Here is a 16932-nt window from a genome sequence, read left to right as displayed (position 1 = left end):
GACGATATGGACTGGCGAGGCGCCCTTATGGCCCCCAGAATAGTCACAGTTTCTGCCAAACTCAAACTGATTCAGTTATACAACGTACACGCAGCGTATCTCACCCCCTTGCGCCTGCACCGAGCGGGGCTGCACCCAGATGCGGCCTGCACATGATGCCAACATGTCCCAGCCGACTTCCTCCACATGGTTTGGTCGTGCCCCCGCTTGGGTCAGTACTGAGGGTCCATTGAGGGAGAATTAACAGGGGTGTTAGGCTGGGAGGTTCCCCATGACCCGCAACACTCCTTGTTGGGAATCACCGATGGGTTGGACGGGTCCAGGTTTGACAGGTTGTTTTACAACACAGCTATGATGGTGGCCAAGTGGGACATTGCGGTGGCCTGGATAAGCCCTCATCATCCCGCCCTGGAGAATTGGCGAAGAGGAGTGGACTGGTGTGCGACCCAAGAGAAAGCCATTTACAGAGCGAAGGGGCATCCTAAGAAATTCCGTAGAGTGTGGGGGAAGTGGTTGGGGGCGGTCGAGGGACCGGATTGACTGGATTCCAATTTTTACTAGGGGTTTTGAAAAGGATCTTGATTGGGGGTATAATGATGCAATGAATGTATTTCTATCTGTGATTTCCATGATCTGGCTGTTCTTCCTTTACTTTTAAAATCAATAAAAATGTGCTTATCAAAAACAAATGGTTTTGCTGCTACTAAATTCTTCCTGATTGCAATAAACATCTTACTAAAATAAGTCAGTGGTAGAAGTCTTTTTTCCGAAATTAATATATTTTGAAATATTATTGCAAACGTTTTACAGCTCTATAAACTGTTGCACAAGGGTGACAATTAAAGAAGTTGCAGGTAACACATTAACTGTAGGGTTACATTAGATTAAATGTTTAACTGTTAGAGTTTTAAATTTGTTTAAGGTAAATTATCAGAAAAAGTGAATATCTCATTGTCTGAACTATGCAACCACATCCAGATATGCAACAATAAAGTACAACCCACATTATTAAGCCAATATAAATTAGTGAAACCACATTCTGTGTAGACCAACTAGTATGAAATCTGATACTATTAAAAGTTTAAGATATTAATTTTTTCTTTATAATACATTTTGCAAGTTTTTACCAGAACCAGTTGACAGTGTGGGGGTGCCATTCAGGCTGATTCTATGCAGTTGTGTACAGTTTAAACATTAAATACTTTCCAACTGGAAGCTGTAATTATTTTGTTCAGTGAAGCAGTACATGCACAGCACCCAATGCAGATCTTTCAGTGGCCCATGGCGATCTGCAGAGCCTCCATGAATCCATCAAATAGATGTAGTGGGGGGGGAGGGGGTGGTTAGAACTTTCTACTTCTGGAATTGTGGCTCTCATGGTCAGAACCAGGGATCCATGTAGTAGAACATTGTTTACATTTATGTGAGCACCTTCTATATCACTCTAAGCTAGTAAATAGGTCGTACCTATGGCAACATTTGTCTTTAGAGTATGATTTTAGATTGGATACAAAAGAAAAGGAAAACAAAGAAATAAGTCTTCCATTTTAGATTTCAACATTTTTTTAATGAAAGAAAGGGAACATTTGTTTCTAGATAAAACATTTTCCAAACCTCTTGTGAATTCCTCCCCTGACAGTGCAGACTCATGAATGCAGGATTCACCGGTCTCTCCCTTATCGATTTCTTGTAAGGAGCTGTTTTGCAAATAACACAACATAACATGTATTTGTAAAGCGCACGTTCACCCATAGGTATCTTGGCGCTGAATAACAGAGGTTTATTGTTACCCAACTCATTGGTACTCATTTTATCGACCTCAGATTGATGAAAGGCTGAGTGGACTCACCCGGATTTGAACCTGTGACAACAAGGTCAAACACAGGCCCCTGCAGTGGAAGAATTAGTCCACTGAGACACCAAACCTCCATGTCTGAGCAAATGGTTATTCTTCCCCTTTTAGAACATACCAGTGGCGGTTTTTTTATTAGGGCGTCGGGGCTCAGCCCCCGTTACAATGTTGGATGTGTAGTTCGTAGTCGTTTATAAAAAATGCCCATTTATCAGCTGCCAAAAATTCTATCAACTTAATGGCATTAACACCACCAGTCTCGAACACGGGGCTGCAGGGAACGGTATGCCCCACTCACCGATATCGGCCCTGTTAATAGACATCACGTGACTGCCTAGTCTCACTCTCTCCGCTGCTCAGGAAGCCTAGCCTTCGTGTTTTTGCCGGCTGAGAACCTCACAGCCCTGAAGGCTGTGATGTCATCAGCTCGGCAAACAACTAGCTGTGAGGCGCAGTCTCCACCCCCTGATGGCATGGAGGTTTAGTTAGCCCCGGGCGTTTTGAAAACAAGCCCGGGATCGCTAACCCTCTACGTCATTCAGAGAGTGGAGAGCTTGTCACCACACCCTTTCCCAACTCCTTACAGGGCGTGGGTGGGACCCCTCTTTGTGACGTGTTGGGAAAGGGTGTGGCAGGTGGGAAGCAGGAATAGAGTATGCTCAGACTCGACCACCTCAGACGGCTTCCCGCGCATGAGTCTGCACTCTGCATGGCCTCTGGCAGTTGGAATGGATTTTTTACTGAATCAGGATTACTCGGACTGCCTGCCTGCTGACGTCTGATTGTGAACTAACTCTGTCAGTTGAGCTCGCCAGCCGAGGTAAAGCACAGGCGTTTATTTTTTACTTCTAGTAAAGGCCTGTTCAGGGTCTTTTTGTCACGTCGTGGCCGGGGCAATGGCCTATTTCGGAGTTCAGTTAACCCGTCCACTTTTAATATGAAAATGGTTCTGTAATTTAGATATGAGATCTATTTTATATGACGTTTTGTGTCTGCTCGAAGAGTCATGGCAGCGTGGATACGAGAGGTCTCGTTTGCTAAAAGGCCAGTTCAGCAAATGTTAGTGATTATAATGTTCTCTAAAAAGCGCTTGTCTGAGAAGAAATTTGTATACCTGCTCTTTTAAAAAATATTTTTAAAAAATAGCTTTCTGTGCAAGTGATGTTCACTGCGCTTTCCTTTATTGGGACTATTCAGTGAAGGCTTGTTTATTATATTTTTCTTTACTGGCCAGGTTGTATGAAATTTTCATCTATTACTTTTCTGAAATGGCGGCAAAGTAATATGCTGAACACTTTACAAACCTCTAAATAAATGAATACATTTTGCTTTGGTTTAAGGGGTCAGTACACCGTGCAGTGCTCTGGTATAAGCACCCTTTAAAAGTGCCTGCTTTTTCATGTTTGGTTGAAGCCTGGTCTATCCAGTGTTCATTCAGTTTTTTCTTCAATGGTCCTGTTGAGGGAGGGGTCACTGACTGCTTGTTTCGTGAAAGCTTCTATCCATTAACGAGTGGGTAATTCCGAGCTGGGAGAATGTTTGTGTGTGCACGACGGATGCATAGCTATCTCCAAGTTACTGCCTGTGCTCCAGGTTTCTCTGTGTCATGTACGGTGCTGTGTGCATGTGTGGGGGCAAGACGCAATTTAAACCGAGCAGGGCGCCGTGCATGCACTGTAGATGTGCTGGGTTTGTGACAGTGACCCGTTGCTGTACTGCACTGATGTTAAGATGTGTTGAACTGTGGGGACAGGTTGCTGTGTAACAGTGTTAAGCTCTGCAAAGGTGCTAGATGAAAAAAGTGTTAATTTACATTGTTAGCTCTACCGTGACTCTTGTGCTGAAGTGTTGGTAGTTGTATTCATTCCAAGTATGGACAGCAACATTATTTGAGTAACAGATGTACCACGATAAGAAGCAGAAATACAGCTGCAGCAGAAATACGGCTGTATACTCACACACAGACTGCTAGCCCAACTCTTGTTTAGCTTTAGCACGTCAGCAGCAGAGTGGAAAGGTCCTGCATGCACGTGGAGAGAGGTTGTGCATTTGGAAGACATGAGTTTTTCTCTACTTTAATTTCTATCAGTTCAACAGTTGCGTTTACAGCTACTCCCGGCTGGGTGCATTTATCCACTCTTTTTTTTTTTTTTAAATGTCTCCGGGGGGAACCCCCGAACCCTCATAGGTTGTTCGGTCTCGCTCTCTATGCTTGCTCTCCAAAGGTGTAGTACGGCAAAATGTTTACGCCCCGCCACGTTAAAATGTCACCAGCCGCCACTGGAACATACAAGATCTTTTCCATGCCTGGTATATGTGATAACTTATGAAACATCTTATGTTTTGGCAGAAATATGGTTTAGCAGTCCATAACAAGATATTTACCATTCTCCTTTGGTTTCTCTGCCAACACCATTCATCATCAGATATGAATCCTAACAGAAAGCTGGCAGGGGTCCCAAAGACTTTCTTACCCAGAATCTCGTCAATAGCATTCACTGTTTCCCCAAAATGTGTTTAGATTTGGGCAGTCCCATACGATGAGTTTTATCTGCCCTATATAGCCACACTCTTTCCAAAATAGATCCGAGTTGTTCCATCTCATTGACTGTCATTTATACAGTGTTGTGTGTCATTGACAGATGTTACTAGCCACCTCTCTCCCTTGCACAGTCCCCTTATAGATTTGCCCATTAATCTATTCCCATTGTTGTTGAGTATACTCCTTCTCTGTCATTTTCCCAAATGATCTGGGGGAAGTGCTCTTCGGTAACTGATCCCACACAGATATTACTTTAGATGTCCTGGGCACTAAATGTATGCCATCGTCTAATTTTCTCAAGAGGTTCTCAAATTCTGAAGAGGGTTATGGCAGCTTTCTTTATATGTTTCTGCATGATCCAGTGTCAGATTTGCATGAACCTGAATCACTCTAGCCCATATTCTTCATTTATATGCTGGAAAGTTTTAACTTCCCCTTCACAAAACATCTCAGATTTTAACGCGCCAGGCCTCTCTACCAATGAGCAAATGTCTCTCCATTTACCTCAGATATCCCGAATAAGCGTGTGTGGCAAGATGGATTATTTGTAAGCCTCACCCATTCTCCTATAGTGTCTCCCACTCCCAAAGTTTTAGCCATAATTGGGGACATTTTTGGATTCAATGGTCTGTTTTTGGACTTCTGCCAAGGGACGTTGTAGAAATAACCTCTCTTCAGGAAAGGATTTATAAATCACCAGTGACTTTAGGTTTCCGCCTTAGACCATACTCGCATAATAAAAGATCAAATGCAGGACCTAGTATCATGCTTTGAAGTTCAGGGCACTTAAGCCTCCTTTTCTTCATCGGTTTCTACACTGGTAAGTGTATTTGCTGCAATCCTGGCTTTCTTGTTTAAGAGCATGCATACCTTTTGCACCTGAGTCTGGATTTGTTAGTTTATTTGTATTGGGATACTCTGGAACATGAAAAACAGCCGATGCAATATTATAACAATTTCAATTGAGGCTATGCTACCCTGTCACGATAAGGAGCTATTATGGCAGCCTTGTAAGGCTCGCTGAATGTCTTTCGGAGTGTCACAATGTTAGAATTGTGGATTGTTTCTGTTGTGGGGCTTGCCTGAATTGCTAGTTATTTTGCATACACGCTATGCCACTCTCCTAGAAATCGCGAAGGCGAAAAAACAACTACCATAAATAACGCTGCCAAAAATTACGGGTAAAATCAGAAGCCACCCCGCCAGAAGAATCTCTAGTGTGCCAATATTTTGGTGGCCATCTAGGGCAAAAAAACGTTAACGCCAAGACTATCATGTTTGTTGTGTGACCAAGTTCAGTCGTATCATGATTTTGGTCGCTATTAATTTAGGATGTCCACCATTCGAAAAACACTTACTAGCAAAACATTAGTATGAGCTAGTTGAAGCTGAAATCCAGTAAGTAGATCAGAGGAAAATAGTGACAAGATGCTACTGTTTGGCTTCTGTTACTTGAACTGTAAAAGAAATATTTGTAGTCGCTAAGAAAACTGAATCACGTTGTATGCGATAAATGGCGATCATCCGCAGCTCAACCAGTATTATAATTATTTTACTTTTCACTATGAATCATTATGGTGAAAAGTTACTCTTATGTTGTTTCCAGGATAACCTTACTTTTTTCGCACATTAAAGTGTTGATTATCTAAATAAGTATCAATTAGGGAAACAGAACTATTAAGGAGCACACTTCATTTCAGGTGAGGAGATAATTGATAATGTACACTAGCGATAACGGCTATGCCTTGTGATGAAGCCCCCTAGAAATGTCCGTGCAGGGTGGGAGTTTGGCTCAGAGAAGGGTCCGACTACAGGCATTGTATTAAGTCTAACCCTTACTGAGTTGAGCCACAGGACGGGTATAGTGTAGTTCGACTATATGGCGACTATATGGCGGTCTAGCGCCGAGACGCCTCAGGGTATTCGCCGCGCTCTACAAATGTCAAAAATAAAATAAATAAATAAACTTTCTGTCAGGTCCTGCACACAGTTCCCACTGCACAATGCTAAAGATCATGTAAAGATATGTACTTGTGAGGGAGTTGAATGCAAAAAAAAAAAAAAAAACATTTTACTTGAAGCAAATAATTTTAAAACATTGGAGAGGGATGGTATTAAATATTAAAGCAAAACAATTGATATTCCCTAGAAAAATGATGTGGTTATGAAACAAAATAACGAGGCCCCCGAAATTTGCCAGTTATGCAAATGCCACGCATTGCACCTGATCTGACATGACAACTGATGACATCTCAAATCACATCATTGGTGATATGTGTTTATAAAATTAATGCAGAATGTTTACTGTTGATGGTCTGGCCTATTGTACATCCACGTAGCAGGTCCAATAATATACAATACAGGCTTATTGAGACTAGTTTTCAATACGAGAATACCACCTTTATTGACTTTTCCATTATGCAAGGTAGAGAGAAAAAATTCAAATGTGACTGCCAATTAATTGACATTAGGAAACAACTACAGACTTAACGCTCAAGAGGAAATATACACATATACGGTCCCTAATAGGCCTGCTTTGACTTAAAAATGTATTTAGAAGGCGTGGATAGAGATTATTGTGACCTCAGTAGATTGCAGAGTAAATGCACAGGGAGGCACTGTAATCGGAGGTTTACAAATATGTGAGCCATACTACTGTGTGAATCTGTTAATACGTCGAAGATGGGGAAATAGCGGTCTGCGTCTGTACATTATTTCAAAAAAGCAAATGCATCCTAACATTTATGAACAGTCACAAGAAACAGAGCTGGAAACTTAGCAATCGGTACATGTAAATACATTTTAGCAACAGGACAAGAAAATACAAAATGTACTTACCCTATTGATACTGCTATTGCATATAATGCAAGATATTAATTCCTTCTCAAATTCTTGAAATGGATTTGCACATTTCGTGAGAACAAAGTTACTCCATTTGGCATTGGAAATTAGATTTGTTAAAACGTTAATTGATTCGGTCCGTAGAGCTGAAAAATGGTCATTTGGGGATTGGTATAAAGACAGTAAGCCATCAAGTAATCCTGAAACAGAATCCAATATGATAGAACTGTCGCTCCAAAACTTTGTGAAATTAGTTGTGAAGTTTCTAGATTCTGTCAACTTTCTGAGTCCTAAAAGGTCTTGCAAAAAACGTGTGTGAGCAGATAATGCTTTCGCTATTCCAACACAATTATTTTGTTTTATGTCCAATGAACTGGAAGGCCAATCTAAAAAAGATGTGTTTGTTAAAGTGCACAAAGAATTCTCAAAACTCTGCAAGTTATCAACTAAAGTAATCCTCTCTTCATTACACGTATCACAACCAGAATCATCAAGTTCATTAGGAATGTTCTCTTCCTGCGATGCCGCCAGTGTAGATGTGTCACCTAAAAGCACAAAATGAGGAACTAAATTAAATCCTTACTTAATACATCTTTAACACTCACAAACCTTGTCAGGCTGAACCAAAAAAGTCACTAAATTAGCCTGTATTTAACCACCCTCTGGTAGCTTGACACAAACGCAGTCAGGCTTACCCTAAAGGAGCTGTGTTAAATAATGATGCCACACATTAACAGTAATAAACACAACACAGGAGACCAGTCTAGAAAGATAGAACATATTTTAATACATAAAATGAGCTCAAGACAACACAAATCCAATCAGGAGAACCGGAGATATGGAATTATAAATGATTAGATAAAAATAGCGCCAAGAATCAGAAAGCACTTGTATCTGGTTGTGTTAGACTGGGACAAAGTCACAAGTTTAGCGCCAAGAATCAGAAAGCACTAATTGCGTGTATCTGGTTGTGTTCGACTGGGACAAAGTCACAAGTTTAGGCCAGCTACGATGGAGTGCAGGCCGGATACAGAGACCAGGTTAGTCCAGCTGAAAAAAGTTTTCTTCGCCAAGTCCGGCACGCAGATTTCAAAACGAAAGGATTTCACAAAAGTTCAACTGATGCCAGAGAAATGTTCAGGGCCTGGGGAGGCACCTCTTGGCAATAAGGAACTCAGGCCAGCAGATGCCAGCATGGATCAGGCAAGTCTAGTAGTCCACTGGTTACCAATAAAAAAATGTTTTAAAAATGAGTGGCCTTAAAGGCACTCTGTCTTGCCCATGCAGCTCTTTACCACCAAGGTCCGGATTTTCTTTTAAAAAAAAATTCCTGGTACATTCCAAATAGATCTCTTCAATCAACTTCAGCTCGAAATGAGTGGATTAACTTTGACAAAAGGGGATCTTTGGGTAGCAGAAGCTTCTTTTATACCTCTGCCCGTCTTTGGAACCGGATACCTTGGAATTTTAGGATTCAACCTAATCTCTTGGCCTTTGGAAATCAGTAAAAAGGTGGTCATTTGCTCTTCCATTTTGTCTACACCTTTTCGATCTCTACTTGGGAGGTTTATAAAGGTTTGAGTATAGATATCATCCAGTGTGTGATTGGACACTGCCTTGCTCATACTTGTGACCTGGAAGTATTGTCCGCGTTTTAATATTTTTAGATGGTTCTCCATTCTTTCTCACCCACAGATATGCTTCGTCAGTCCTGATTGAGACGATGATACCTTCAATAAATTGGTTTTAAATTTTGTTTTGGATTCTAAGAGACCGTGCGGACTAAACCGATTTATGATATGCGCCCTGATGAAGGAATTTGCTATTGATTCTGTTCTGAAACGCGCGTCGGCGCTCTTCTCTAAATGCCTGATGAAATGATGTTTTGTTTGAATTCGAATGTATGCATTGCGTGGGAGTGAGTTAGTGGTTGATTGAATTGTACGTCATTTTTTCATTACCTCATGTGTTTCTTTTGGGCTGATGGTCTTCTCTTTTGTATTGTCTACACAAAATGAAATTTTATATGTAATATGATCAAAATAAAAAAAAGAAAAATTTATGCTTCATCATTATTAAAATGTGAATATTATCCAAAACTATTATAATTACAAAAATAAACGTTGTAAACAGCTGTTCTGTGGGTGTTTATGGTTGGTTTTATATTTTGGAACTCCCCTGTCCTTCTCATACATTGGGGATGCCCTTTTTCATGTTGTTGAATACTCTTCCAGGGTAACATCTCCATAGGCAGCTCTCCCCCACTTCAATACATAGGCCATGCTAAGATCCCTTGGGAATACCTCACACTTTACAAAATGTAATCAATTCAAATCAAATAAGTCACCTGTAAAAAGGAAGATGCTGACTCTTAGACAGAGATTGCACACTATCATGTATTACATGTAGGTTAAAGTACCCCATGCTGTACATCATAAGGACATTGCAACTCAAAGAGAAGTTCCATGACCACATAGACGAATGAGGTTGAAGGCTGTGTTCCTTTATAAGGCCATGGAACTACAAGGTGACATGCAATATCATTTAAATGAACAGCAAAGAATATTTTATTCCTTATAATACATGATCACATCTTCACTCTTCCAGCAAACTACTTAAATCCTTAGTATCTTCCTCGTTCATGCACTTTGAGGATGTGAAGAATACAAGCAGACTCTGCACTGTGAAATTGAGCCCACAAAAAAAGCAGTAATATTTTTAGCTCAATAATATTAGAATACATTTAAATTAAGACAGCTTAAAAACGTTGTGGCCTACATTGTGTAGGAACTTGCAGAGATTCAATTGAGATACCTTATTACAGTTGAGCAGCTACACCATTTTATTATTACAGGGAAGCAGGATGTCTGTAGACTCATGTAATAATGAAATTAAAAACAGGCTTTTTATACACTGATTGCATTCTCCCATGTATTATCAAGTGTTTATGCACAATCAGTCAAATGCTCAACTTAAGTTTGTCTCGTGATCATCACAAAATAAAACAAAGTGATAACAATGTTTACATAAAGTTTGAAACACCCTGAACAATCAAACTATCTTTACACTCGCCTCACCACCATTATACCATACCATTTTATATCCTGACACTCTCCAGAAAGGTTCAAAACAACAATTATGTACCAACAGCCTGATCCACAGATGAGGCACTGGGTTACTCCAGCTTTGATTACCTGTTAACAAATTTGGCAGCACAACTGCTTTTAAGAAAACAGAGTCTCACTGTTTAACTGTTACATTTTACACTGAACTGCTTGACATCTGCTCAAATACTGGTAGAAATGTCTCTGTCACTAATTTTCAAATGGTGTACAAAGCAACTGCCTGCGAATAAGAATGGAACATCCACATTTATATCTCTGAGACTATCTGCTGCTTTTACTTTGGTTCTTAAACCCACCCTCTTCAGGTGCCACAGTCTCTCTGGGAACTAAAACAAGACATTACATAGGATCTTCTCCTTCCTCTCAGTACGCACGCAGATCTTGCTTACTCAAGCTTTCACCTCATATCTTTTAACAACCAACTATGCTTAGGTTATTCTTTAACTTTGTTTTATGAGGGTGTTTAGCAAGTTTGAACCTATGCCCAAAAGGGAGTTTAAGTGCTTTACATAACAGAATACATACTTAACATGGGAGATCACTGATACATACATGTGCATTTAAAATGAGAAGGTAGGATAAAAAATAAGTACAAACAAAGAAGGGATCAGAAACATAGCATCACAGCAGGATGATGGGGCCAGAGAAAGGACACAGTCTACCATGGTAGTGAGATTGTGAACAAGAGTGTTTTGAGACTGTATTGAATGCTGTAATAGGGAAGTTACACCTCTTCTATGATTATCTTGTGCTTGCCTGCAGACTATTTTAGGTCTTTCTATTAGAAAGTGTGAAGTTTAGGCATTCGCATAATTTAGCATTAGCTCTAATCTAGGCTGCCATGTTTTTTTTGTTTATGTTATAGTTACTGCCATGTTAAAATAGATGCTTACAGTGAAGGCTAGAATGTCACAATGCGAATCAAGAGGACTAATTTTCTTCACAATACTTATTTTGTCTTTTTGGGCAACAAACCTATAAACATGAGACAAAAATCAGTGATCAGGTTTTATAAAAACCCCTGTATTTGGCAGTAGTTTGGGGAGGCGTCATACTATAGCTATTAGGGCAGAGGTTACAACGGTTTGCTGCAACCCAGCCACAGTCAGTGGTTGCTCCACGTCCCCGGCAGTGGCGCAGAGAAGTGGCCTTCAGCCTGGCGCTGTTTATCAATTCTGGGCAAGTGCTATGATAGAAAATTATTAAACATCTATTCTTAGCGAAGAAAGTTATGATGTGCGATCCTTCTTAATAAACTTCCTTTATAGGCTTAATAGTTTCTGCTATGCCTACATTTATCATAGCACTTAGACGTAGTAATAGGGTGTTAGGATGCTAGGAACTTGCCAGCCATGTTAAGAATATTCATATTGTTTTCACAGGCCAGGTCATGCAGTGCTGCATTTGCTGTCGCATTCTGTGTGGTTATTGGTCATATTTTATGCCCTAGATTGGAGTTTTAGAAATTGACATATTAAAGTTTTATCTTCTGCCTCTTAGTGCTATTTTGAGTGAGTTATTTATTTGTCCTTGAACTCAGAGTGACCGTGTGTTCCCAGAAAATACTATCAGCACAATATTGCTGAGTGAGTTATGTAAGAGTCGCAGTCTAACTTTGTTATTCATGTTGGTGCATTGCACCAGGGCGTTGGCAATGGGACCCCTGTGACTTAGAGGGGGTCGAATCCCCTGATTCCAATAATAGACGCCTGACGTCAGAGTGTTCTAATAAGCTTGATTCATCAGAAGTTTATAATGAAGCACTTAAAAAAAACCACAATTATTGTTAATATATGGAGACAATTATTGTAATACTGGTCCCCACGTTCAGATAAATCAGGAAACCCCTATTTTCTACAAGCTTGTTAAGCCTGGTTCTTAAACAGGTATTCAACATCTGTGGTATCTACCTTTGAATCACATGGTAATTGAATATGTACATTAAACATGGCAGCCCGTTACAACGGGGCTAAATTAAGGGCAGCAATTACACAACATCTCAAAGATAGACGTGTCCCCAACACTGGGAGAGGGGAGGAAGCGCAATAATTTTTGCGGTTCATCCACATGCTTCATAGACCTTTGAAACCTTTTAACAATAGTTGGAATCTATAGATGTTGGTAGTGAGAATTGTCATACATATAAAGATGGAGCTTTTCCTGCGCCATACCAAGCATTTCATGTCTTGAATGTCCCTTTGACCTGCCAAGAACACCAAAACTGGTTTGGTGGTAACTTTCCCCACACACCTAAGAATGCCAGACTGGCTAAGTAATGAAAGGAGTGTCCCAAATAAAAGACCCTCATGCACGCGATGGGTAAGGTGGAGTTGGAGCGGTGTATCTTGATTCTCCGCTTTTTTATTCGCGTGTGTGCATAATCATCGGGTCGATTGAATTATGCAACATCCACCAGGAGGTGTTAACCCAAGGTTGAAGCAGTAGTTTTTGGTTCGCATTGGCTCTAGATTGATCTCCGAGTTATGTTCCTGTCAAGATTCAACAGTGACAGCAGGCACATCCTTTTATCTATTATCTGTTGCCGCCTTAATAAATAACATGATTGTTGAGACACGGTATTACACACGTTTCTTGACACACTGGATAAACGCAAGGTTATGAATTATATGTTATACTGAGTGTGTGGAAGATCTCACTATGAGATCTCAACAAGCACAAATAGGGTTTTGACTACCTTAAGAGCGTTTCACAATCTGGCACTTTACGCAGGCACCAACCATGAACCATTTTGCATGTTATATCACCTATACAGCATGCATTGCCCCTCTGTATAGTATGGAGAGATGAAGAGAGAGTTGACATTACCATTAATAGCAGCCATGAATGAAGTATTGCCATTTTTTAGTTGTTGCTACAGTCTGTCATTGACAGACTTGAGATATAGTTTTATGTTGGGTGTCTCCCCTTGTACCCTCCCCCCTATGTGTTGAAAACGTACGTGTGTATTCTTCTTTTTCCAACAGGTACATTGCGACCTCTTTTGAAACAAGCAACAGGTTAATATACCTTTTTCATATTTTGAGCACTTTCACCACATCCCCTTACCTTCACGTTATTCACATAACGGTCCTGATGAATGCCTGTAAGTCCTACTAAGGCGCAGAGGGCAGAAACATGTCGAACTAATCCCCCCTATTTTCCCTTCACGCAATGTTTTTAACGACACTCTGAGTGCATCAACCACTCCTTATAAGTATTTATGATGCACTATAGCAGAGTTCACATGACCCGAACCCAGAACTATTAAAAAATCCTATTCTGGTTATCCGGGTTCTTTTAATATTCCCTCATCACTGACTCACTACTGCTTCAACCTTGGGTTAACACCTCCTGGTGGAGGTTGCATAATTCAATCGACCCGATGATTATGCACACACGCGAATAAAAAAAGCGGAGAATCAAGATACACCGCTCCAACTCCACCTTACCCATCGCGTGCATGAGGGTCTTTTATTTGGGACACACCCCCCGTTCCTGTAAGAAACCTAAGGTTGCGCAGGACAAGTGATCCTTTCCCGCTTGATTATTGATTATACTTTGGAAACTGATTGGATCAGCTTTCTACCTCCCTCTTTTTGATGAAAAGATAAGTAATGAAAGGGCCAGCTGGCATGTATTGGTCAGGTACACCTTTCCGAAATCCAGCAAAGTTCAAATCTTGCAGAGGCCGTCAAATCATTAAATGGAATTGTATCCCTCTGTAGGCAACTCAGAAAGTATGTACCACAGAGTATAACAGGTAGAGAAGTTTCAGTAGGACCTGCACCACATGCACACGTTGCCTTTCAGGCAATCAGTCTAAAGACTTTGAATGCTAATATTGGTAAGATGTCCATAGAACGCAATGCAGTTGCCTTCTAGATAGCTCACAAGCCCACCCAGTTAGAGGACGTCTAACATATGTCTAACAACATACAACATCCTGAGACAAGTATAGAATTTGGACTAGGAGTCTTCCTCTTGGAATGGTGCCACCCATAGAGGAATGCAACAGCTGGGGAAGTATATCAGTATGTATCTGCACTACTGCGCTTGGCACAACCTCACTGGCAGTGCCACCTGATATACGAAGGCAATTATTAAAGCATGGAGTTGCACCAGCTCTAGATCTACGAATAAAATTAATGGGAAATTTTGAAACAGATTTGTCCATGATTCTGCGCAGCATGTGAAGAGAGCAGAAGTTTAGGCTACTTGCCAGAAACTCGCAGCAGGCCCTATTCAAGAGCAGGAATGGAAGTTACCTAAAACAATTTCTGAGACCTATACATCTGTCGCCCGGGACAACTAGGGCTCATGGGCCGTCAAACTGCATATCAAAACAAAAAACGAGACTGAAGGTTATGATAAGGAAAAATCTTTGCCAGAGACTAAAAGGAAACGAACAGCAAATCTGAAGAAGAAGACTGAATCTCCATTAACTAAGGGGTCCAACTGGTGGGGTTACAATTTGTGGTACTGTGACAAGATTAAACGGCAGATTTGTTTCAGTATTGTGAAAGCTGTTCTTGCAGTTCTTTTCCAGAACACTTACAGTGAAAGGTCAGTGATAACTAGACGGATTGAGTACAACAGAAAAGAGAAGTATACCAAACAACGTTGTCTCAGGATGTTAACCAGAAGTTAGTGTAAAGAAGGAAGAGATAGTAGGCTCGAGAACAAACTCCAGCTATGCAGAGAAACCAATTGGGTGGGATAATGAATCTATTTCATAAGCATTCCTTTATGGAGTGAGCCTCAATTTCCTCAGAAGGCAGATGCATAATGTGAGATAAAAGCTATCTTAGATCAGTTGCAATATCAAGGCATCACACTGCTTTGCTCTATGAGGAAGACACCTTTTTTCACAGCTTTAATACATATAGAATAGTCTAGACTATAGAAATGTAAAATCATTCACACGCGCATATACTTAACAAAAACCTGATAGCACAGGACTTATGACAAACGTGGTATGTAAAAAATTAAAAACAACCCTGGACATCTCCAATAGACTTTTCAGTCAAAATGTTGCGCCCGAAAGGAAGTATTTAACTGCTTTCTCCTTTAATGAATTTCAATTCAGTTTTAAATAATTATCCATGAACTATAAAAATAGTCCTAGTTTATTTTCATAATGCATCATGGAGATTTTATAATAAGATCCTGAGGCATTATCTTACATTGACAAAATGTGCATCACAGGCGAGTCCTTAGAACACCACCTGACTAGGGTGGACCAAATAGTGGCAATACTGACTACACACTGTTACAACATTACCTTTAAAAATAATCTAAAATCACTTAATTGAAATATGATTTTCCTCATATATGAATTATCCATTGAGATCAGGGGGTCTAGCACCGGACTTCCTGCAGAAGTGTGCCCCCTTACAGCTTTCAAATAGGTTAAGAAAGTTACAAGCCAATATGAGATTTCTTAACATTAGAATGACTTGTCGTACTAAATTTAGCAAGTGAAGCCATTGTATACGCTAATTTCTCCCACATTTTCCGAAAAGCATTGGGCTGAAAAACACACATTCGTCTTAAATTCATACCTTGGTACTTGTACTACTAAAGGCTGACCCATAAGTTCCCTCACTAACAGTGATGGTTCCATCCTATGTGTAAGGGTACACAGCTGATTTAGTGCATTTGCTATTGAAAGATTCAGAGAAACCAACTAAAAATAAACAGTTTTGGAGAAATTTGGCTGCCTCAGCAGAAATGCTTCCTTTTGTTCCTGGTCAATATACCAAGGCCCATAAAAGTGATCAAAGTTGTATGGGAACAGTGAGATAGCCGCAAAGGCAGCTGTTAATACTTTTAAAGTAGTAGTGGTAACCAGAACTTAAACTAAGATCGATACAGACATTTTGTTTGGCAGCAATACAAGCACCAGTAAAGGATGAAAAGCCCCCAGATTACTTTTCCTACAAATAGTCCTATACCCTCAATCAAGACTATTCAGGTGCTCTCAATACCTGGAGTGGGATATAGGCAAAGTCCTACTGAGTAGGTTAGATCAGTCATAATTAAAGCAGCTCGAGTCAGCGCTTGCCCATGTTGGCATGAGCATCACAGTAGCCATATTCCAGCAAAGATACTGCTGGCTTATATACCTAGGATTATACCTACAAGAGCAACCCTCTAACCCATGGGAACCTGGGTATACACACCTTAAATGGTTCACATGGGCAACCATACAATATTGTGAATTACATTCAATAAGGTCTGAAAATTTTTAAAAAGCTAACAAGGCGTTGGTGAAAAGGACATACACCAAATGCAAATTGATACTGTCACAAGCATGTAACACCAAATGCAATCGATTCTGTCACAAGCATGTAACATACACAAAGAACAAAATTAATAAATGACAAAAGATACATTGATTGATCTAATCGTTTTTAGTTAGCCCAGAACCCCAATTAATGTCACTGATACTTCTGGTGTGCATTGAAAACGTGTACATATAACATAATATAATATAATATAATGTAATATAATATAATGGGCAACATCAGTGCATAATTGTGCTCTTTCCACATCTTAAAGCGCAAATCTGA

General features: G+C 40.2%; 1 protein-coding gene across 6 annotated transcripts in view; it reads right to left on the bottom strand.

Annotated features, from left to right (window-relative positions):
* MEI4 (meiotic double-stranded break formation protein 4) overlaps window positions 1-16932 on the bottom strand; it is a 675270-nt gene that overhangs the window by 580011 nt on the left and 78327 nt on the right. For all 6 annotated transcript variants that reach the window (XR_013596137.1, XR_013596136.1, XR_013596138.1 and 3 more), the window contains exon 3: window positions 7233-7780. Coding sequence is in view for 3 of the 6 variants with exons in the window: in XM_078648096.1 (XP_078504222.1) it covers window positions 7233-7780 (548 nt within the window). In the remaining 3 variants the exon portion in view is untranslated. The remainder of the gene's footprint in view (window positions 1-7232; window positions 7781-16932) is intronic.

The sequence above is a fragment of the Lissotriton helveticus genome, chromosome 6, assembly GCF_964261635.1.
Source record: "Lissotriton helveticus chromosome 6, aLisHel1.1, whole genome shotgun sequence".
In the NCBI taxonomy this organism is placed as follows: domain Eukaryota; kingdom Metazoa; phylum Chordata; class Amphibia; order Caudata; family Salamandridae; genus Lissotriton; species Lissotriton helveticus.
Note: the sequence above shows the minus strand (reverse complement) of the source record. Positions and strands in the feature narration are given on the sequence as shown.